The sequence below is a fragment of the Bos indicus genome, chromosome 18, assembly GCF_029378745.1.
Source record: "Bos indicus isolate NIAB-ARS_2022 breed Sahiwal x Tharparkar chromosome 18, NIAB-ARS_B.indTharparkar_mat_pri_1.0, whole genome shotgun sequence".
Taxonomy (NCBI): domain Eukaryota; kingdom Metazoa; phylum Chordata; class Mammalia; order Artiodactyla; family Bovidae; genus Bos; species Bos indicus.
The window spans coordinates 49,594,734-49,615,866 of NC_091777.1; the positions used below are offsets into that span (position 1 = coordinate 49,594,734).

The 21,133-nt window shown below is 54.4% G+C and overlaps 4 protein-coding genes and 1 non-coding gene across 7 annotated transcripts in view; 2 read left to right on the forward strand and 3 right to left on the reverse strand.

Annotated features, from left to right (window-relative positions):
- Positions 1-21,133, reverse strand: part of LRFN1 (leucine rich repeat and fibronectin type III domain containing 1) — a 107,754-nt gene that overhangs the window by 68,937 nt on the left and 17,684 nt on the right. The window lies entirely within an intron of this gene.
- PAF1 (PAF1 homolog, Paf1/RNA polymerase II complex component) lies at positions 150-5,246 on the reverse strand. Its single transcript, XM_070771009.1, has 14 exons — positions 5,023-5,246; positions 4,482-4,511; positions 4,291-4,383; positions 3,858-3,979; positions 3,698-3,764; positions 3,512-3,613; positions 3,324-3,429; positions 3,160-3,228; positions 2,972-3,075; positions 2,767-2,883; positions 2,541-2,669; positions 982-1,087; positions 783-873; positions 150-701 (listed from the first exon to the last, which is right to left on the reverse strand). Exons 1-14 carry the CDS (start codon positions 5,067-5,069, stop codon positions 286-288), a joined length of 1,599 nt encoding a protein of 532 aa, XP_070627110.1. The 5' UTR covers positions 5,070-5,246; the 3' UTR covers positions 150-285.
- On the forward strand, positions 5,571-9,156 carry MED29 (mediator complex subunit 29). 3 transcript variants are annotated; one of them, XM_019979406.2, is made up of 4 exons: positions 5,571-5,850; positions 6,380-6,438; positions 6,997-7,081; positions 8,854-9,156. In XM_019979406.2, the coding sequence occupies exons 1-4, from the start codon at positions 5,635-5,637 to the stop codon at positions 9,094-9,096; spliced, it is 603 nt and encodes a 200-aa protein (XP_019834965.2). In that variant the 5' UTR covers positions 5,571-5,634; the 3' UTR covers positions 9,097-9,156. The 3 variants fall into 3 exon arrangements, with proteins under 3 accessions (XP_019834965.2, XP_070627114.1, XP_070627113.1); XM_070771013.1 differs by having other exon boundaries at positions 8,924-9,156; XM_070771012.1 differs by lacking the exon at positions 6,997-7,081.
- ZFP36 (ZFP36 ring finger protein) lies at positions 15,489-18,138 on the forward strand. The gene is made up of 2 exons (XM_070771011.1): positions 15,489-15,644; positions 16,499-18,138. Exons 1-2 carry the CDS (start codon positions 15,621-15,623, stop codon positions 17,450-17,452), a joined length of 978 nt encoding a protein of 325 aa, XP_070627112.1. The 5' UTR covers positions 15,489-15,620; the 3' UTR covers positions 17,453-18,138.
- On the reverse strand, positions 20,987-21,079 carry TRNAI-UAU (transfer RNA isoleucine (anticodon UAU)). Its single transcript is given in 2 exon segments — positions 20,987-21,022; positions 21,042-21,079. It is a non-coding gene; the product is annotated as a tRNA-Ile (tRNA).

The window sequence follows — 21,133 nt, forward strand, 5'->3', positions numbered from 1 at the left end:
GATTCTGATCTTTGTTATGCTACATTTCCTGAAAAACCTAATGACCCTGCCTTTGTGGCCTTTGCTTTTGTGCCTTAAGCACCTGGGGTGGTTCAGGGGGGTTCTGCATGGGGCAGGCAGAATGAGACCATGGTGCCTGGGAGGGGAAGTAAAGAGAAGCTGGCTTTATTAACAGCAAAGGTTTGGAGGAGAGGAAAACAAAGCAATAGGCTCACAAAGAGACCACTCGAAAAGTGCCTTCCTGCACAAAATAACTATCTGCGCCAGGGCTGAAGGCTCTGGGACTCAGTCACTGTCACTGTCAGCTTCACTGGAATCAGAAGCTGCAGCTTCACTGCCATCCTCCTGAGCAGAATGCTCGCTGCCACTGGGGAAGGGACTGGCGCTCCGGCTCCGGCTGTGGCTCCGGCTCCGCTGGCCACCCCCATCACTGCCACTGTCTGAGTCATTATCACTGCCACGAGCCCGTCCTCTGTCCTCATCATCAGAGTCAGCGTCATCCTCCGAATCAGCATCACTGCCGAAGATCTCCTCTTTGTCTCTGGCGGCCCGGGCCTCATCCTCACTGCTTTCATCCTCGCCGCTGCCACTCTTGTCACTCGCCTCATCCCTGTCACCCTCCTCCCGTTCACTCTCACTGCCAGAGTGCTCATCCTCGCTGCCTTCCTTCTCACTGCTGCTGCCCTTCTCTCGTTCCTCATCTGCAAGAGAGCAAGAAGTGAGACCCAAGTTCCCCACCCACCCACCCACCCAGAGTCAGAGTTCAGTCTGTCCAGCTTTACCTGAGGCCCCAGCTTCTTTCTCTTCTGTCTCCATTTCCTCCTCTTCTTCCTCCTCGGGTTCATGGTTCTCCAGCTGAGCCTTCCGTGCCTCCTGGAAGCAGGACAATTGAGGGGAAGGAGAAGGTTCAATCTGGTTCCTGTGCCACTCCACCAACTACCACCCTCCCCATGGGAGACCGGGGTCAGTGGTGCTTGTTACCTGGGCTTCTAATTCCTTCTCATTCATGTCCCGGTGTTTGACCACAAGCAGGGCATTGGTACCCGACTGAACCCCGGCCTTGGCTCGGCGCTTACTCAGGCGAACCCTGCAGTGGTAGAATTGGGGAGAAGTACATGAGATTCAGTTAAAGACCCCTGTGGGGAATCTGGTCTAACTTGGTTCTTACTCATCTTTACTCATTTATGCCTAGCCCAGAAAAGACCAGAATAAATACAGACTGAATAAGGGAAACTAAATTTGGGGTAGGGGACAGGCAAGAAAAAAAGGAGCCCCTGGTGGCTCAGATGGTAAAGGGTCTGCCTGCAGTGCAGGAGACCCGGGGTTCGATCCCTGTGTCGGGAAGATCCCCTCGAGAAGGAAATGGCAACCCACTCCAGTATTCTGGCCTGGAGAATCCCATGGATGCAGGAGCCTAGCAGGCTACAGTCCATGGGGTAGTAAAGAGTCAGACATGACTGAGCAACTTCACTTTCACAGGCAAGAAAATAGCTCCAAAGGTTATCAGTTTGAGGGCCCTGGAATTATATATATGTATACCCTTTACATAAACACATAAATGTATAAAGAAGTAGATTTTAATGTGAATTAGATACGAACCCTTAAAAAGAGAATCTGGATTTCAGAAAGTAAGATTCTGACTCCACTGGGCCTCTGACTCCCACCCCACCTCCACCCCCAACATAGCAGTGGGTTGGACCCTTTGCTGTGCTGGGTCACAGTGCCTCTTGAAGGTTGCCAAGGGCTCCAGGTCACCTAGACCCCTACAGCCTACTGTACATTTTACATTTTTTGCCTGGCTTAATGGGACCAGAATTTGTGATCTCTGCTTTAAACAGAAACTCAAGGTCACACTTTCCCAACCTTTACATCAAGGGTCCCAGCACAGCAGTAAACTTGTAACCATCAGGGAAGTTTGCTGCTGCTGCTAAGTCGCTTCAGTCGTGTCCGACTCTGTGCGACCCCATAGATGGCAGCCCACAAGGCTCCCCTGTCCCTGGGATTCTCAAGGCAAGAACACTGGAGTGGGTTGCCATTTCCTTCTCCAGTGCGTGAAAGTGAACAGTGAAAGTGAAGTCGCTCAGCCGTGTCCAACTCTTAGCGACCCCATGGACTGTAGCCCAACAGGCTCCTCCATCCATGGGATTTTCCAGGCAAGAGTACCGGAGTGGGGTGCCACTTCCTTCTCCGTCAGGGAAGTTTAGGGATCATGTTTTTTGAACTTGGGTATCTAGCATCTCATTTATTTAAAACATTAATTTTAATTTTACATATTACTCCATATTCTGGCTATGTTTACAACTTAGCAGTCCTACCCTGCATGAAAGCTCCAAATATCTCCAGTGTTAGGTAAAGATTTTTCTTCTGGGTTCTTGTGTTAGAACCAGCTCCAGCTTTATAGGCTTCCACTCTTAAAAATGCACGTGGCAAATCCCTAGATACAAATGACCTCCAAGGTAGCTCTTCTTGTACACCCCAAGATCCTGACTCTGAAGTACAAGCCCAAGCTAATCTGAGTGAGGTAGGATTGTGCTGAGTACCTGGTCTCCAATTCATTGTAGTAAACACCATCACCCTCTCGGAAGATAAAGAAGTAGTTTTCCTCATAGCCCTTGCTAGCCTTGTTCTTCACATTCCAGTTGTACTCTCGAGCAATCTTGTAGTCATACCTGAGGATGAAGGGGACAGGGTCAGCCCCATTTCTTCCCTATGAAGGAGAAAAGGACACACTTCTCAATACCTAAAACCTAACCCCAACCCACGTACACATCATCTGGTGCATAATCCATCTCCTCTTCCTGGTCCCGTTTTCGTTTCTTCAGTGTTTCCTCCACAGGCAGAAAGTAAGCCACAAACTGGTTCCCTTCCTCATCCATCATGCCCCTGTTTGAGGGGGAAAGAGGAGCAGTAAAGACTGAGTGAGGACAAAAACAATAAAAAGCAGGCCAAGGTGGACAGCAGGGCCACTCACCTGATCATGGCCTGAGACATCATCTCCAATGCAGCTGCACCACTTGTGTCCTTGGGGGCGGGGTCTGAGTCAAAGATTACCTGAGCGCAAGGGTTGATCCACATCTGGGGGATGGAGGGCACTGGGGTTAGACTAGGACAGGCAGAGATGGCAGGCTGTCCCTCTCTGCCCCCTGCCCTGGATCTGACCTTAAAATCTGGAAAGACAGGCATGACCTCCACTGGTGTCACTCGGGGCTTGCTATAATGCTGGGAGATCTGGCAGAGGCAAAAAAAACAGGGTAAGAAAAAGTACAAAGTGCTCTGGAGTCGCACCTTTATCCCCCCTTCCCCTATCCCAGTCCTTCAATTACAGATTTCTGGGCATCCTCAAAAGTCTTCTCAATAGCTGTGATCTGGCTATCCCTGTCTTTGTATATTTCCTCCTCAGTGAATTGCTGCTTCACAGAAACCCCAATCCTGGGGAGAAAGAGAAAAACATTTAGAGGTAACTGGACATACCTGAAATCTCCATCTTCCCTCCCTACCCACCATAACTTACTTGACCTCAGGCTTCTCATTGGAAATGCCATAACGGTTGAATTCCGTGGAGATGTACTCTGTCTTCCGCATCCATGGCACCACCTTTGCGTGCTGCTGGGATCTGGAGTGGGAGAATCAGGCACCTCAGGACCCCACTGCCTTCCCATCAGCACCAGTCCTAAGTCCCCACTCAGCACCCCCTCACCTCTTGGAACTGGTGGGGGCCTGAATCTCCTCTTCCAGAAGCTTCTCATCAGCTGGGTCTAGGAGTACTAGAAGAAAGCAAGGTGAGAGGAGGACTCTGAGGGAGGTCCAGAGCTGGCCCTCACTAGCCTAGAGCAGGCCCTCCCTGTCTCCCAACACACCATTGGGGTCGATGCGGTAGGTATCAGGGTTGATGAGGTCAATGGTAACTCCCAGGTCTGGCTCAGTCAAGAGATCATGTTTGTGCTGTTTTTCCAGGGAAGTTGCTTTGTACTGAACAAACCTGGGTAGGGAAAACATGCCCATTATGGTTTCCTGATTCCAGCCTTAACCCTCACAGCCCAGCTTCCTAGAGGCTAAGGTACTCCAGGGAGGAATTCAGAATGAAATAACCTCCACATTGGAATCAGAAGGCTAGCAGCTCTTAAGTGTAAAGAGACTTGGATACTGCTTGCTTCTTAACAGATACCTATTGTGCACCTACTATTACAGGTTAACTACCATTCTCTGCCCTGAACCGTCAGAAAAAGCAGCCCTTACCCTCAAGGAACTCATATTCTAAGGTGTTTCCCAAAGCCCCACTCTTAGTCTCACCTGTTCTGGTCGAAGGGATAGGTGATGAACTTCGGGTCGAAGGGGATGTCAGGGAGGCTGTTGCAGTACTTGACTCGGCAGACCACTCCAGACCTGGGAACACAGTGGCTCAAAACCTGGCTCCTGCTGCCCTACCTCTGCGCCCAGCCCCACTTGGCCCACCCGTCCTGGGGAAACACGATGGAGCTCACCTCTCAGGCAAAGTCCGGTGAGAATTGGGCCTGGTGGGTAAAAGAGAGACAATGACAAAAGATGGAAAGAAAAGGATTGACAGGAGAGCGTAGGGGGCTTTTCCAAGCTAAAGGGTGACAAATGATAATTCCTCTTAGTAGAGGTACCTCAAGTGCTATAACGGAGGGAGTCAAGTATGCCTCTTAGAGACAGTGTCCCTAAATGTTAAATCTCTTTGAAGGACACGTCTTCAAATACTTTAATAATAGAGTCACATAATTGTTTTTTGGGGAAAGGGGTCTCCAAACGCTTCACTGGAAGAATAAAAACTCAATCCTCAACAGCTTAATTCCAGAACATGGCAGGGAAGGTGTGGGGGGGAGCTGGGGAACACCACGTCCGGGACCCGCCCCCCTAAACGGGTGTGCGCTCCGTGACGACACGGGCAGACCTGGGGGGCTGGCAAGGTTGAAGACTGACAAAACCACCTGACCCTCTCATCTCGCTGACGCCCACCCAGACCTAGAGAAAAGCGGTACAGTCAGGTAGCGGAGTGCCTACCTGTGGCCATCCTCGCGCTGGGCCTGGGTCTGGATAGTGGGCGCCATGGCGATGAGGCGAGGGCAATCCTGACAAGAGCCTCACAGAGCCACGGCAAACGGCGTGCCGACTTCGGCGGGCGCCCAATCCCAGGCAGGGCTCGGGCTGGCACCGCTCTGCTCACAGATAGGGCCGGAGTGAGGTGGGCTGGCGAGAAGAGTTCCCGGAACACTGGAGTACTACGTAGTACTCAGGTAAACGCGCAAACAACGCCAAGGACTGCCCCGCAGGTCCGTCTCCACCAACTGCCGCCAAGACTCTGAGGACCGCAGGTCGCCTCAGCCCGCTAGGTCTTCTGGGAAATAGAGTCTGATTGGATCCACACCCGGATTGGCCAGCGACTGTGCAAAGGCTGGGGCGAGGCGGAAAGAGCCTCTTGTGATTGGTTTATCGATGTCTCATTGTACCCGTCGGATTTGAGAGTCACGAGTTGGAGGGTGGGCTCTTTCCTCTCATTGATTGTATTGTTTGGGAGGCGGAGCTAATCAGCAAACAGGGCTCAGAGACGAAGACGCTAAAAAGAAACCGGGAAGACGCACTTGTGACGCACTTCCTGTGCGCGAGGCGAAGAAGATGGCTGCATCCCAACAGCAGGCTTCAGCGACTACTTCTACCGCCAGTGTGTCGGGTCCAGGTTCAGCTGGTGGGTCGGGCCCCCAGCAGCAGCCACAACCACCAGCACAACTTGTGGGACCTTCCCAGAGCGGGCTTTTGCAGCAACAGCAACAGGACTTCGATCCTGTGCAGCGCTATAAGATGCTCATCCCGCAGCTGAAGGAGAGTCTACAGGTGATGGGTTGGGAGATTTGGCTCTCTGCCATCCGGGGGGTGGGCGGAGGGATTGTTTAGTCCGGGAGAGAGCAAAAGAAGCGTTAAGAAGGAAAGAGGAATGAGACTGTCTTCGTGATGCCAAAGCGAAGTTCTGTGGATTGACAGTGTAAGGTGGGATCAGAGAGAATCTTGAGTTTGAGACTGACCGGAATTCGAGTTGGAGGGAATTTAAAGAAAAAACCTAGCTCTAGACGTTAAAGCCTGAGGAAAGGACTGGCCTTGACTGACTATGACTGGTGGGTGAGGGAGGACCCTAAGGTATGTCTGGGAAATTACTGGCAAGAGAAAGGGGGCCTCTGGAAAAATATAGCAATTGCTGTAAAGGAATGGAAGTTGGAATTACTCTGCAGTGATAGGAGGAGAAGTAACAACTGAAGAGGAGGCCTGAGATTGGCTGTATCTTAAGGAAGAGTGAAGATCTACCAAAAGTGTCCTCTTGTGTTTCTTCATCTCCCACACCTTTTTTTCCCCCCTTTTTCCTCTTTAGACCTTGATGAAGGTTGCAGCCCAGAACCTGATTCAGAACACTAACATTGACAATGGGCAGTGAGTACTCCCCTTTCTCCAGGATGTCAGTATCTCCATCCTAGTCTCAAAAACATCCCCCTTGTACCCCACCCATCCCTCTTTTCTCTTTATTTTGAAGCCTACTCCCTACCCCCTGGCCTTGCCCTTTTTGCCCCTTCTACTATTAACTGTCCCCTAGGTCTTGCTTCGGAGAAGGCAGTGGCACCCCACTCCAGTGCTTTTGCCTGGAAAATCCCGTGGACGGAGGAGCCTGGTAGGCTGTAGTCCATGGAGTCACTAAGAGTCGGACACGACCGAGCAACTTCCCTTTCACTTTTCACTTTCATGCATTGGAGAAGGAAATGGCAACCCACCTCTAGTGTTCTTGCCTGGAGAATCCCAGGGACGGGGGAGCCTGGTGGGCTGCCATCTATGGGGTTGCACAGAGTCAGACACGACTGAAGCGACTTAGCAGCAGCAAGTCTTGCTTTGGGTCTCCTGGGCCTATACATGGTTTTCTGTTGGATACTTGGTTGGGTAGTCACTTAGTCCCAGAGACTGGAAATCCATCTCCCACCTTCTTCTCCTGGACTGTAGAAAGAGCAGCGATGGACCCATTCAGCGCTTTGACAAGTGTCTGGAAGAGTTCTATGCACTTTGTGACCAGCTAGAGCTCTGCCTGGTAAGGGGCCTCCTAGCCACCAGGTGACCACAACTACCTCAGTTCCTGGGCTTCAGGAACCTTCATTCAGTCAGTTGACAAATGCTCACTGAGCACCTCCTGTGGCCCAGACCTGTGTGGATACTGCACCTGATACTGGGGACAGAAAGTTGCCCAGTCCTTGCCTTCACGGAGCTTCCAGTTCAGTGGGTGACAAATATATCCTCCAGCAGTGATAGCTCAGAGTCAGGGCTCTGACAGGAGAAGCTCAAGACATGGAAGACCATGAAGGGGGAAGCTTGGGCAGAAGGCTCAGGGCTGGGTTGTGGGGGTGAGGGGCAGGCAGAGGGGGCAAGGTTAAAATAAGAGGGCTATAGACGTCCAGAGATGGCACCTGACCTCACCTAGGGTGGGTCTAGGGAGGAAGTGGCTCAGGATAGACTACTAGTAGAGAGCACATCTGAGCCAAGGCTGGAACAAAAAGGGAAGAAGGGTGGGAGTTGAGAGGAGGGCAGATGGCTCAGAGCACAGCCTTTGAAGTCAGAGGGACCACCAATCTCTACCTCTGAACCTTGGATTCCTCCTTTGGAAAATGGATTTTGGAGAAGGACTCGGCAAGATCTTGCATGTAAAACATTTAACATGGTACGAGACAAGTGGCAAATGTTTTATCTTATAGCGTCATCATCATTTTGAACTGGATTTTGAAGGAAAACGCAGTTTGAGGAGCTTCGTAGTGGTAGAAAGATGTTCCAACCAAGAGGAACAGCTTCTGCTTTAAGTTCCCTTTAAAAATGTCATGAAATTCAGTCTGGCTAAGGTATGGTAGGCACTGGGGCTTGTTGGATTTTGAATATAGCCCCGAGGTTGCTAGGGAGCCATGGAGGGTTTCAAGCAAGGAAAAACATCGACCCATTTGTTTTTTTAGGGGTATGCTTCTGGTCACCAAATGAGGGATCGGTTCGGGGGGCTTAGAGTGGAGGCTGGGGGCCCATGGCAGGATTCAAGAGCCACCAGGTTTCACCAGGGTGGAGTCCTGAGGAAGTGGGGAAGGGCAGGTGGAAGAGATACTCAGAAGGCTTTGTGCCTGGGCAGTGGGACTGATGGGCTGTGGGAGGAGTCTCCAAGATGAGGCCCAGGGGTCTGGTTTGGATGGTAGAACCGTCCCTGAGACAGGGACCCAGGAAGGGGAGTGGTTTGGGGGGTAGAGTATAGGAGCTCTGGAATTTTAGGGGAGGTGGGCACATCAGTGCAGAGTTCAGAGCAGAGTGGTATGTATGTGGGTGAGACACCTCCTAGAGGGCATGAGAATGAGAGGAGGAGACAGGATTCAGGAATTGCCGCACTTAAGGCTTAGGTAGTTTAAGAAACATCTAGAAGAACTAGCCAGAGAAGTAGAAGGAAAACTAGGAGGGGCAGGTGCCACCAGAGAAGCCAGTGTCAATGCCAAGCCTAGGGTTAGGAGAGTCACAATAATAGTAGTTGACATCCATCAACTAGCACTTAAATAACTTGCCAGGACCTGTGCTTGTGTCTCACACACTGCGCTCACCATTCTCATTTTATGAGGTAGCAGAAGTACTTATCAAACCCATTTTTCCAGCGGAGTTAACAGGCCCAGAGAGGAGAAGCCACATGCCTGAGGTCACCCAGCAAGTGAGTGGCAGGGCCAAGTTCTGACCCCAAGACCCCAGGATTCCAGATGCTGAAAAGCCTACGCCAGGCTGGCGCTAGGGGTGGGATTGGCAATACCTGGAGTGAGGCTAATGCTGCACTTTGCTTGCTGTCCACAGCGCCTGGCACATGAGTGTCTGTCACAGAGCTGTGACAGTGCCAAGCACTCTCCAACATTGGTGCCCACAGCCACCAAACCTGATGCCGTCCAGCCTGACAGCCTGCCCTACCCACAGTACCTGGCAGTCATCAAAGCCCAGATTGCCTGTGCCAAGGACATTCACACTGCCCTGCTGGACTGCGCCAACAAGGTCACAGGCAAGACGCCTGCACCACCTACAGGCCCTGGAGGCACCCTGTGAGCTAGCAGGGCTGGGAGTGGGGGAAGGGACAGGGAGGGAATGAAGAGTGGCTTCAAAGCATCTTTGTCTCTGGCTTTTCTTCCTGCCTGAACACTGCGGCCGGCGCCAGCAGGGGGCAGCAGAGGCCAGCAAGGCGCGCGCAGGGCGGGGCCTTGCCTCTGCCGGTTGTCTTCTCATCCTTGGCTGAGGGTGGACTTTGGATTGTGCTCCTTGGTGATCTCTTCCAGGGCGTCTCCCGCTACCTAGCCTAGTTGTGGAGCCCTGACTGGGCCCCTCTCCCTCAGTCCATTCTGATTCTGTCCCAGTTCGGGGGGGGTGGTCTCTGTGTCTGCTCCTTTTCCTAGCTGTTTCTCTTGGTGTCTTCTGTCATTTGATCTTTTGTTCCCATCTCCCTGTCTCTGACCATCTCTTGCCCAGTGCCCCTTTGCTAATTGGGACTGTCCCCAGCTCCTAACTGGGATTCTCTGTCTATGCACAGTTCCCAAAAGGAAGCCAGAACACCAAGGTCACCTGGGGCTAGAAGGAGCTTCGTTTCCAGGGGCCATAGCCACACCCAGCAATCCCCAGCACCTCTCATGTCAGCTCAACCCCCCAGTCTGCTTGACCCAAAAAAGGGAAGTGAAAGGTCTGGGCCCTGACAGCATGCCCAGTCCCAGTCGGGGAGCAACCCAGCGCGGCACCCCCCCCATACCCAGGGCCTGCGTCAGCAGCACTCAAACAAGGGGTGTTATGCAATCCGCGGTGAAGCCAGCCCAGCTGAATGCCTGGGTCCCTGTATTTTTAGCCCCAAAGGAGAAGTGAAAAGGCCCCAGCAGGGATGAATCATCAGTCCTGGGGAAGAACCCAGGCACCTTGGCCTCAGCTCCGGGAAGCAGACCTTGAGGAGGAGGCTTCAGGAAGAGTGTACCCCACTGGGCTCCCCACTTCCCTGAGAGGCAGCTTCAGGGAGCTCAGCCATGGCCGTCAGGCCTGGGCAAGTGTAGGGCGGAGCTACCAGCTCAGGCCCAGCTGGTGGGGTGTGAAAGGTCCAAGTGACTCAGCCTGGTTGGGGGACGGATGGCCCCACCCAGAACCTTCTGTACCCTGGTTCCCATGGCACCGCCTAGAGGTCTGCTGTCCTGGACCCCACAGTGCAGAACACCCAGGACCACGGAGCCTTGCAAATCACCCAGAGCCCAAGTCCCCACGCTGGAGTTCTGGGAAATGGCCAGCTCTTGTGTGTGTGTGTACATCCCAGCAGTTCCTTCCCTTTCTCCCTGACCTTCCTGGAAGTGCCAGGCACAGAGGGCAAGCTCCAGGCAGGGCAGCAGACCTCTCGGGCACAAGCTGAAGCTGCTGTCCACAGGGAGAATTTCTTCTGAGAGGAAGCCACAGCTCTGCCCATTTATCTGACTAGATCAGTCCCCCACCCATGTGACTCCCCACATCTTCTAGGATAATCTGCTTAAAGTCAACTGATTATAGACTTGAATCACATCCACAAAATTCCTTCACAGCCTCATCTAGATTAAATAACTGGGAGCTGTAGCCTGGCCAAGTTGACAAATAAAACTGACCATCATAACCTTGTCAGTTTGGCACCCCTACACATCTCCTTAACCACACTTAATCTCCAAATCAACACAAAAACAAAGTCCCAGTTCCACCCAACATGATAACAATTATCTGCCTACAACACTCTTTCCCCGTGAGAGCCTGTTGGCTTCCAGCCTGGGGGCACACAGCACACAGTGGTAGAGATGTGTCAGTCCACAGGCCCACACACTCAGTGAGGCACCGCTGGCCCTGTGAGGTGGCATCAACACAGCATCACGCACACATGGGGGCAGGACATCCCAGCAGCCCTGACCCCGGACCCAGCAGTGCCGAAAACCACATGCCAGCAGACAGACGGGAGACACCTGGTGGGCAGCGGGGTGATAGATGCACAGTTGAGCAGCACACAGGGTGGGAACTGTGCACCAGGAAGCTGAGTTCATGCAACACGCATTCGCTATGCATCTGTTTGGGGCCAGGCCCTGTATAGTGTGAACCAAAGAGCCCTGCCTTGCTGGAGCTGATACTTCAGTGACAGTTAAGTGTGATAAAGTAAAACACAGTGTGTCAGGCACTGAGAAGTTCCAAGAAAGAAAATAAACCAGAGAGGTGAGACCAGAAGTAGAATGGGGGAGGGGGGGGAGGGGGAGTATTTAGGAATAGATCTAAAGGTGTAAGGTTTGCACATGGAGAATTATGTTACTTTATTGGAAAACATGAAAGTTTGAGAGTTTAGGTTGGGGGGGTAAATGGATTGTACATGTATTTTGTTGATTCAGTTGCTCAGTTGTGTCCAACTCTTTGTGACCCCATGGATGTATTTATTATTTGTTAAATGGATAACAAGGTTATTTTTAAACCTTTTCTAATCCTTGACCCAGGTCATGAAGGCCTCCCTGAGAAGGCAGTACTGGAGTGAACTTAAAGGAAAGGGAGTAAGTCCTGGACATTCCAGAGGGAACAAGTGCAGAGGCCCTGCCTGAGGCAGAGCTGTGCTGGTGCATTGATGGAATAACGTGGATGCCAGGACCACAGTGAAGAGCCAGGGTAGAAGAGGACCTTAGTGAAGGTTCTTACTGGATTAGCAGGCCCAGAGGAAGATTGTACAGCCTGGTGCACAACCACCCACTCCAGGGAAGGGTGTACATGAGATGCACAGCTGCACAGGGCAAACCAGACCAGGGAGAAACAGGCACACACAACCCCTCTTCTCTAGTAGAGAACAGCGTGACCCGCCATCCTGCAATCATGGTGTCTCAGTCCCAGGGACAGTCCCACAAACAGACTCAAGGAACAATCCAACCATGCGAATACACAAACAACCGTCTAACTACTACTTAAGCCGCTATCTCCTACCCCATCTCAGACTTTGCCCATCACCAGCTGACTCAGCCCTGCCCTCAGCTAAACGTTATCAAAAGCAGTGAGGCTGGCTTTAGATAAGGCCTCTCAGGTTCAAGTGTGCCTGCCTTTTTGCCCCTGCTCTGCCCACGGAGGCCACCGAGAGGAGCAGGAGTGCGCCAGCCACCCTCCCATCATGCGCTGCAGACGTCAAGGACCAAAGTTCACCAGTTTCACTGCCTTGTGATCTGGCCACAAAGGAACTGCTTCCAGACACTAGCCTCCTGGGTGTTTTCAGCTACACCCCAAGGACACAAACACAGGAACAGTATTCACACATCTGATAACCACGCAGTTCCAGAGGTCTTGAACACAGCCAAGCCACCTAGAGCCACACAGGCTCTCACACACAGCCTCAGCTCCCAAGCTGTGTGCTCACGGATCCTCATCACCCCCAAGGACACACAGTCACCCTCAGCGGCCTCCCTCAAGGAGTTCCCAGCTCTTAGTCACTCCAGATCCCATGGTGGTTCCGAGCTCCACACATGTGCAGGTAGGTATGGAAGTCACAAGTTCTCACGGGATGCCACTTCAAAGGCAGTTATGTTTGAGTACACACTCCCTCACCCAGCGATGGTGAGAGTAAGCACAGAGCGGTGTCAGAGGGTTGTAAGGACACGGCCTTAACATAGGACAGTGGGCTCATTTGTGTCCCACACCTACTTGCCCCACCACACACCCAGTCGCTCCAGGGCAGCCCCCCTTCGCACATGCGGCGCTCACGCGGTCCACACGCACCGCACGGCACACCAGCCGCTGGGCCCGCGCAGCTGCGCACACGGCTCCCGCCAGTCAATCACGCCAGGAGCACACGGGACCAGGTCACACGTGCAGCGCGTACACAGTCCCCAGCTCGCCCGCGCACTCGCGCCGGCTCTCACACCCCCGCGTTTCCCGTCCCCGCTTGTTTTTCTGGAAACTCTGCTCTCCATTCCCCTCCCCCTAGGCCGGAAGCGCTCGCTGTATTTTTAGCCTCTCTGGTTTCCGCCCCTTTCCCCCCCCCCGGCCAGCCCGCCCGGGACCTGCCCCCCTGCACCCCGCGGGGGACCCCGGCCATCCCCTTCCCCACCGTCATTCCAGAGGGGATTCCCGGCTTTCGCCGAGGCCACGGATTTTCCCGCTGGCTACGTGGGGAGCTGGGCGGAGTCCTGCCCTGAACTTCCTCCTGAGCTGGGACTCCTGAGGCCTGGACGGGGTGGAGGGGGGGATGGGAGCCTGGCTCCTCAATCGGAGAGAGGGGTTGGGGGCGGGGCGGGGCGGGGGGGCTCGGACTCCTGCGTTTGAGAGACAGGGTGGCTGGGAACCAGGACTCCTGAGTCTGGTGAAGCCACGGCCTGGGAGCCGGGTCTCCTGGGTCTGAGCGAGGAGGCGGCTTGGAAACCCGAACCCCTTGATCTAAGCAAGGAGGGGCAGAGGTCGGGGCTCTTAGTACCCCCGCCCCTGTTAGTGTTTAGACGGGTGCTCAGTCCTTCGGCGCGCAAAGCCCCTTCCAGTCTCTTTTGAGAATCTCCCAATCCGAAGCGCCCTGGCCCTCGAGCCGATGACTCAGCATATGGAAGAGGGGAGGGGGTCAGCCTGAGTCAGGGATGGGAACTGCTCCCCGTCTCCAGGGAATCGAAACTGGTATTCCCTCCTCCAGGATAGCGGCCAGAGCCGAGCCGGCCCCTAGGAACCCCAGAATGCCTCCCATCTCTCGTTCTCCCGCCCCTTAGTCCGACTACGAGCACAGGGATTTGGAGCCCAACTGGGCGGCGGGTGCCGGGCATCTCCCTTTTCCCTCCTTTTCCCGTAGTCCTCAAGCCTCTGTTTACAGGCGACCAAAACCCTGGTTACAGAGAGGAACCCGGGCGTCCGGGTCGAGCCTCCTCGTCACGGCTTCCAGGAAGCCCCCCTCCCCCGCCCCTTGTGAGTGAGTCACTGGCGAGAGGGAGGCTGCAACCGTGCCAGAGCCGCCCGCAGCCGCCCAGCTCACGGGACCGGCCGGGAAGGCCCCTCAGCCCGAGAAAGCGCCGCACCAGGGATTCCCCCGTGCTCTGTCGGACGGGCAGATCAGCGAGCCTAGCAGAATCTCCTCACCTCAATACAAGCCCGCAGTCCGCGGTCACAACCTGCAAGAATGAACTTTCCACCATAATAACTGCACTCCGTGGCAATGATTTATTTCTACCACCGTTTTTTCAGTCAGGGCAGCCAGCTCTGGAGACCCCCTTTAAAAATTAGCGTTTTCACCGTATCTTAAGAGAGCATCACTCAGGGCAACTCCTTGACAATAAAAGACTTGTCAATGAGGGGAGTCATTTCTGCAAACGCAGAGTTCTTTCAAGGCACATCCCTTTATGAGAGACCCATCCGATCATCAGTTGGGGATGATCCGTTCCTTCCATTTGAGACAGCTTTCCAGCAAAGAAACCCTCCACCATAATAAAAGATTTCCCCTTTTCCAATCTTGAGTTTTCGAGTGCAAACTTTTTAAAATATGATTTAAGGTCCTGGTATTAGGCTAATGCCATTCACTAACAGGAGAACAACTTGGCCTCTTCTGGCCTGGGTTTCCCTGTGTGTAAAATGGGCATAATACCTCCTTGAGTTAATGTATGTATGTAAGACACTTTCTGCAATTGTGCCTAGCCCAGAGGAAGCCACCAGAAGCGCCAGTATTTGTGTGAGGGTGAGAGGACGCAGCGGTCCTGTATTTGGGAAATGAGGCCCCTTTCCAACCTCACCAGGTGTGTGGGACCCCACCTCACCCCCAATCCTCGTGAGTGGGGGCGAAGAGGGCGGTCCAGGTCTCAGGATTTGGGCAGTTCGGGAGCAAGACCGTCCAGGATTGGGGGGGGGGGGGGGGGGTCTTCTCTCACTGTTTTGCTCCTGCGGATTTCTGTCTGTGGATGTTTGTTTCTTCCAGTTTTCGCCCCTTCTCTCTGTTTCTGTGACTCTCCCTCCCTCCCGCTTCTCGCTCTGAATTTGTCTCTTTGGGGACTGTCTACGTCTCGTCTTTTCAAGTTCTGTCTTCCCACCTCCCCTCCTCTTCTCACCCTGTCTCTCCTCCTCTGTGCATGTCTCCCTGTGTGCGTAGCTCCCCCCGTGTGTGTGTGTCCCCATGTTTTTCTCTTTGCGTCCCTCCATTTCTCTCTTGCTCTCGGTTCGCCTCTCCCCTCCCCTGTCGGTCAGTGTCGCGCGCGCACGCCCTCTCCGCCTCTGCCCTTGTCAATTCCCCCGGGAGCCCTGCCCCCACCTCCGTCCCAGTTCCCTTCTCCGCGCCTCAGTCTCCAGCCTTGAAAACTGGGCCGACACCCCCACCCCCAACCCCACGCACTCCCCGCGAGGTCGCGACCGCCCGCGGGCCCCGCTCAGGCGAATTCGGGCCGGGGTCCAGGCGGAAGGGCTCCGAACCCGGGCCGGCCCTGCTGCGCTAGGGGCGCGCGTCCGGGAAGCGCCCCTCCTGGCCCCGCCCTCCCGGGCCAACTCCCCTTGGCCCCGCCCCCTCCCTGGTCAAATAAAAGTGGCGGCTCTTCCACTCCGCCGCAGCGTGACTTCAGCGCTCCCACTTTCTACCGGCTCCACATTCTTCGGCCATCTGCGCCGCCATGGATCTCGCCGCCATCTACAAGGTGAGCCCCCCAACTGATCGGCACCCCGACGTCCGCAACACCTGACTCCCTTCTCAAACCAGGGCTTTCTAAGGCCGCAAACAAATTCCCGCCCCGGACCCGCCCCCCCCCCCTCCCCACCCCCGCCACCGGTTTCCCTTCTCAAAGTGGAACTCTGTAGCGCTTCACACCGGCCCGGGGTTCCTGCCTCCCGTATCAGATCAGTGTGATCCTCTGGGGATGAAAATGGAGCCTGTGGCTTTCTGGTCTCGGCCCCAACACGAGTGGGGTGGCCCTCGGAGATGGAAAGCTGGAGAACTTTTCTCAGACCCGGGCTGTCTGGAGGCGGAAATGGCCCCCACACCTGGCTTACCCGAGTAGTTGCTGAGGGCGCGGTTTTGCGCGGAGGCGTTTCTTGGGCTGGAGTCTCCGGGTGAGCGGGATCCGACTTCTGTCTCTTCGCTCCCTGCCCCAGAGGATCTTGGAACTCTAAACCCGAAGAGATCCGGACTCCTGGCTTAATTTTGCCCGCTGTTCCACTTGTGAAATTGGAGAAACCGATGAGCGGGGTCAGATCCCGAGAGGCCCAGAGGCTTAAAAAATTGGAGGACAGCGGTCTGTCCTGACTTTAGGGCCCCTCTGATCCAGCCGGGAGAGCCGAGATTCCTGAGTCCCTTGGGATAAACTTAAGTCGCGAATAAACCTCCAAATCGGGATCCTTGAGATCCGGAACCCGAGTTGTTTTTTTTCCTTAGGGCGGGTGGGGCTGAGGCCGGGAGCCCACAAACCGGACTGGCAAGCCCTTAGTTGCCCTGCAGCTGGGGCGGGGCGTCACCCTGTATTTTCGGTGTCTTAACCGATCGTTGTTTCCACAGAGCCTCCTGTCGCTGAGCCCTGAACTGCCATCCGACCTCGGAGAGACTGAGTCCAGCACCAGCTGGGCTTCCTCGGGACCCTGGAGCCTCAGCTCATCCGACTCCAGCCTGCCTGAGGTCGCTGCCCGCCTGCCTGGCCGCTCCACCAGCCTGGTGGAGGGTCGCAGCTGCGGCTGGGTGCCCCCACCCCCAGGCTTTGCGCCCCTGGCTCCTCGACCCAGCTCGGAGCTGTCGCCCTCATCCACCTCGCCTACCGCCACTCCCACCACCTCATCCCGCTACAAGACTGAGCTATGTCGGACCTTCTCAGAAAGCGGGCGCTGCCGCTATGGGGCCAAGTGCCAGTTTGCCCATGGCCTGGGTGAGCTGCGCCAGGCCAGTCGCCACCCCAAGTATAAGACGGAGCTCTGCCACAAGTTCTACCTCCAGGGTCGCTGCCCCTACGGCTCGCGCTGCCACTTCATCCACAACCCCAGCGAGGACCTGGCTGCCCCCGGCCATCCCCATGTGCTGCGCCAGAGCATCAGCTTCTCAGGGCTGCCCTCCGGCCGCCGAACCTCGCCACCACCAGCAAGCCTAGCAGGCCCTTCCGTGTCCTCATGGTCCTTCTCGCCCTCCAGCTCCCCACCACCGCCACCCGGGGACCTTCTACTTTCACCCTCTGCTTTCTCTGCTGCCCCAGGGACACCTGTGTCCCGAAGGGACCCCACCCCAGCCTGTTGCCCTTCCTGCCGAAGGGCCACCCCCAACAGCGTCTGGGGGCCTGTGGGTGGCCTAGCTCGGAGCCCTTCTGCACACTCCCTGGGATCTGATCCCGACGAATATGCCAGCAGCGGCAGCAGCCTGGGGGGATCCGACTCACCTGTCTTTGAGGCTGGGGTTTTTGGGCCACCTCAGCCACCTGCCGCCCCCCGGCGACTTCCCATCTTCAATCGTATCTCCGTTTCGGAGTGACAAATGCCTGCCTAGTACAGATCAGCTGGATCTTAAGGGGGGCCATTTCTCGTGCGTGGGTTCCACAAGGGGTCCCGGGGCTGTAGGGAACTGAGGGACTCGTAATCATGTATTTCTCCCCACCTTCCAAAGTGCATTAACTCACTCCCCTGACCCCCGCGCTGGGGCAGGTCCTCAGCGTGCAGGCTGTTCGGGAAGGAGTGTTTTATGGGGTCTTTAAAAAAAATGTAGCAAGTTTGAGGGAGGTAGTAAGCCTCTTCTCAAACTTCACCCCTGCCCAATGCTGTGAATATTAAGCCCCCAATGCCCCCTTCCAGTTCTTCCTAGATCCTGAGGCTCCAGTGTCTGGTGACTGGAGCCTCACCTGAAAGGGAATCCTGGTGCTCAAACTTCCCTCCAAAAGCAAGTAGCCAAAGCCATTGCCAACGCCCGGCTCTCCCACCCCCGCCTTTGGGCCCCTTATTTATGACGACTTTATTTATTCTAATAGATTTTATAGTATTTATATATATTGGGTCGTCTGCTTCCCTTGTATTTTTCTTCCTCTTTTTGTAATATTGGAAACGACGGAATAATTATTGTTATAAGTATACACTATAATATATTAAGTAATATATATTGTTAAAAATTTATTTTTGTGGTTTTTTGGAATTTTTAAATAAAAGAAATCTGTGTGTAAATTGGAATCCCGGCTGTTGTGCGGTCTTGAGGCAGTGAGATTGGAGGGGTGGACGGTGTGGACTTTTTTAGAAACGGTGTGGAATCAGCCTCGGGTAGCTCCTCCAAATCTACCCAAAGACAAGGCGCTTGCGGCACTTACCTGGCAGGAAGTGACGTCACCGGGCCCAGCAGTTCACCTGAGAGGGCGGGGCCAGGTGAGATCACCCGAGAGGAGCCGGGAGAGCCAGTTCCCGGGGCGTGGGGTGCGCTGCAACTCCTGTCCTGCCGGACTCCTCGACCCAGCTCTCGGCAGGGCGCGGGCGGGGACGAGATGTTTCCGTCCCCACGGGGCCGAGGGGGGAGGGCGGGGCGGAGTGGGGAGGACGGAATGTGCTGGGGCTTGAGCCCAGGGAGGGCGAAGGCAGGCGGCCGGCGCGGCGGGTGGGGGAGGGGTCGCCCCGGAAGCCGGGGCGTCCTGGGGTCCCACCGCCGGGCCTTCCAGGACCGGAAAGTGTTGGGATACGCAGGTTTTCGGAATCTTGGGGGAGGCATCTTGAAAGCCTCAGGATTCTAGAATCTCAACACTGTGGAATCTCAGACTTGGTCTTCGGGAGACCTAACACTAGAACGTTTAAGAATCGCAGAACTGTAGATTCTGGGTTTCCGGGCCCCTTGAATCTCGAATACCAAAATCTTGGCCTGTCGGGATTCGAGAGGCTCGGGATTGCGGAATCTCGGCTTCTGAGCGGTGGAAACTCGCGGTCTCTCGCCCCAGGCGGGGTGGGAGTCGGCAATCGCGAGGCCAGGGAGGGTGGGTTTCGGTCGGGGCGGGGCTCCCGGGAGGGCCGCGTCCTCGGACCATACAAGGCAAGAGGCGGCGGGAACCACCCTGGGGCGGAGGAGCCCGGCGCACCGAGCCCGGAAGCTGCCTAGCGTCAGCGCCTGCGCCCCGCCCCTTTCCGCCGCGGCCTCCTCCCGCTTCGACCCCTGTTTCCCTCCTTGCCCCTGCTTTTCCTCTACCCCATCTTCCCTCTCCTCTCCCCAACTCACCCCTCCTCCTCCCTTTCAGTTCCTCGTCGCCAGACCCTCCTGCGCCACCCTTCCCCTCCCCTACTTCCCCACCCTCTCCAGTTCTTCCCCTCCCCCCAGCACTTCTCGCCCTTTCCTCTTTTTACTTTCCTTTCCTTCTTTCCCCCCATCCTCCGTCCTCTGTCCCCTGTTCTCTTCACTTCCAGTTCCCTCCCCTTTCTCGCTCCCTTTCCTTTCCACTCTGCTCTCCCTGCCCACACTCTTCTTCCCCTTGGTTCCATCTTCTCCTCGCCCCATTTCTGCCCGACCCCATTCCCTCCTAGAGTGCTCATCTCTTCCCCTCCCATCCTCATGCCTCCTTGACCTCTCACTCCTTGGCCCTCTCCCTTAGCCCACTGGTGGGCCCTAACCTTTGATCTCCTCTCCCACGAAGCCCTCCCGTCCCCGGGCTCCGTTTTGGGAAAGGGCTGGGGAAAGAGAGAGACAGAAACCCAGAAATGTTGGAGAGGAACCGCAAGCTACGCAGATACATGCAGACACTAAAAGAACAAGAAGTAACACAAAGGGTTCTTCCCTTTGCAAAAAAACAGATACTCTGCCCCTTGGAAACAAATAAACCCTTATTTGAGAAAACAGCACCTGCCACCAGCTACCAGTGCAGAGAGCCGGTCCTCTTGACCTTTTCCCCCTCAAACCCACAATCCAAACCAACAGCAACGCTGTCTGATTCACTTTCTAAAGAGATGTTACAGCCCACCCTCCTGACTCCTCTCTGGCCCCACCTGCCCTTACCTTCAGTCTCTTCCCCATTCCCCCACTAAACAACCAAAGGGAAACTATCATGACACCTCAGTCAGAACACATTAATGCCAAAGTCCTAAGTCCTCAACGCCTACACAGCCTGGCTCTCATCTTCGGTCACTCTTGCTCTAGTCATTATGGCTTTTGTCGGTGCACCTCAGCCACAGGGCCTTTGCACTGGCTGTTTCTGTTGTACTCCCCGAAGTATCCCAACAGCTTGCTCCCCTTCTTCAGGTCTCTGCTCAAATGTTTTCTCAGAGATGGTCCCTGACTACTATTATTGCAACCCCCTTCCTACCTTGCTCTACTTTCCCCATGATGTTTATTATCACCACCTAACATATAAAATTACTTAAATCTTATAGCAATCAGCCGCCCCCCCAACCCTTCACATTTGAGTGTCAAATCCTCAGAAGCAGGGACTTTGTCTTGATCACTGCTGTATCACTCACATCTAAACCCTAAACAGGAACCAGTCACATAGTGATCACAAGCTTCAGAACTTGTTGAAAAAAATAATCGATTCAGAAACGAGGAGAGAGAACTCCAACACACACACACACACACACACGCGCGCGCGATAGTAACTATGAGGTAATTGATGTTAAACATTGTAATTATTTCACAATTTACATGTATCTAAAATTATTTTGTTCACCTTGAACTAACAGCGATTATATATATCGCAATAAAACTGGAAGAAGAAAATCCAAGATAGAAAAATATGGACAAAGAGACAGTGTCATTTACATAGTTTGCTGAGGACCTGACACTGCCTGACACATCTACAAAATTCTTAAACTGAGATTTAGACCGACTCAAATTTCCAGACATCTAAGAGGCAACACCACCCCCTGGTGACGAAGAGGAAAACTGTACCTCCCCACAATAGAAAACACTCCCTAACCGATCGTAGCCAGAGTCCCAGGATTCTTTCCAGCCTAAAAATTCCGACGATCGAAATGTTTATTCTTTTAAGTGACGTATATGTTTCGGTTGATTAATAAGAACAAATTTATAAACCGGTAAGAGAAAATTAAAAACTGCTCCAGGTGAGGATCGAACTCACAACCTCGGCATCGCTCCGCTCGCACTGCCCTATAAGTACCGCGCGCTAACCGATTGCGCCACTGGAGCTTCGGCCGCACCCCTGTGCCGTGAAGTCCTTCAGTCATTCATGGCCACGTGACC

What these genes read in the sequence shown, in the direction of transcription:
- PAF1 (XM_070771009.1), bottom strand. Translation starts at nt 5,069, where the DNA reads ATGGCGCCCACTATCCAGACCCAGGCCCAGCGCGAGGATGGCCACAG. An exon ending in CAGCGCGAGGATGGCCACAG is followed by an intron (nt 4,512 to 5,022) that starts GTAGGCACTCCG and finishes TTTACCCACCAG; the next exon opens with GCCCAATTCTCACCGGACTT. An exon ending in GATTATGCACCAGATGATGT is followed by an intron (nt 2,670 to 2,766) that starts GTACGTGGGTTG and finishes CTTCATCCTCAG; the next exon opens with GTATGACTACAAGATTGCTC.
- MED29 (XM_019979406.2), top strand. Translation starts at nt 5,635, where the DNA reads ATGGCTGCATCCCAACAGCAGGCTTCAGCGACTACTTCTACCGCCAGT. An exon ending in AGCTGAAGGAGAGTCTACAG is followed by an intron (nt 5,851 to 6,379) that starts GTGATGGGTTGG and finishes TTTCCTCTTTAG; the next exon opens with ACCTTGATGAAGGTTGCAGC. An exon ending in ACCAGCTAGAGCTCTGCCTG is followed by an intron (nt 7,082 to 8,853) that starts GTAAGGGGCCTC and finishes TGCTGTCCACAG; the next exon opens with CGCCTGGCACATGAGTGTCT.
- ZFP36 (XM_070771011.1), top strand. Translation starts at nt 15,621, where the DNA reads ATGGATCTCGCCGCCATCTACAAG. An exon ending in ATCTCGCCGCCATCTACAAG is followed by an intron (nt 15,645 to 16,498) that starts GTGAGCCCCCCA and finishes TTGTTTCCACAG; the next exon opens with AGCCTCCTGTCGCTGAGCCC.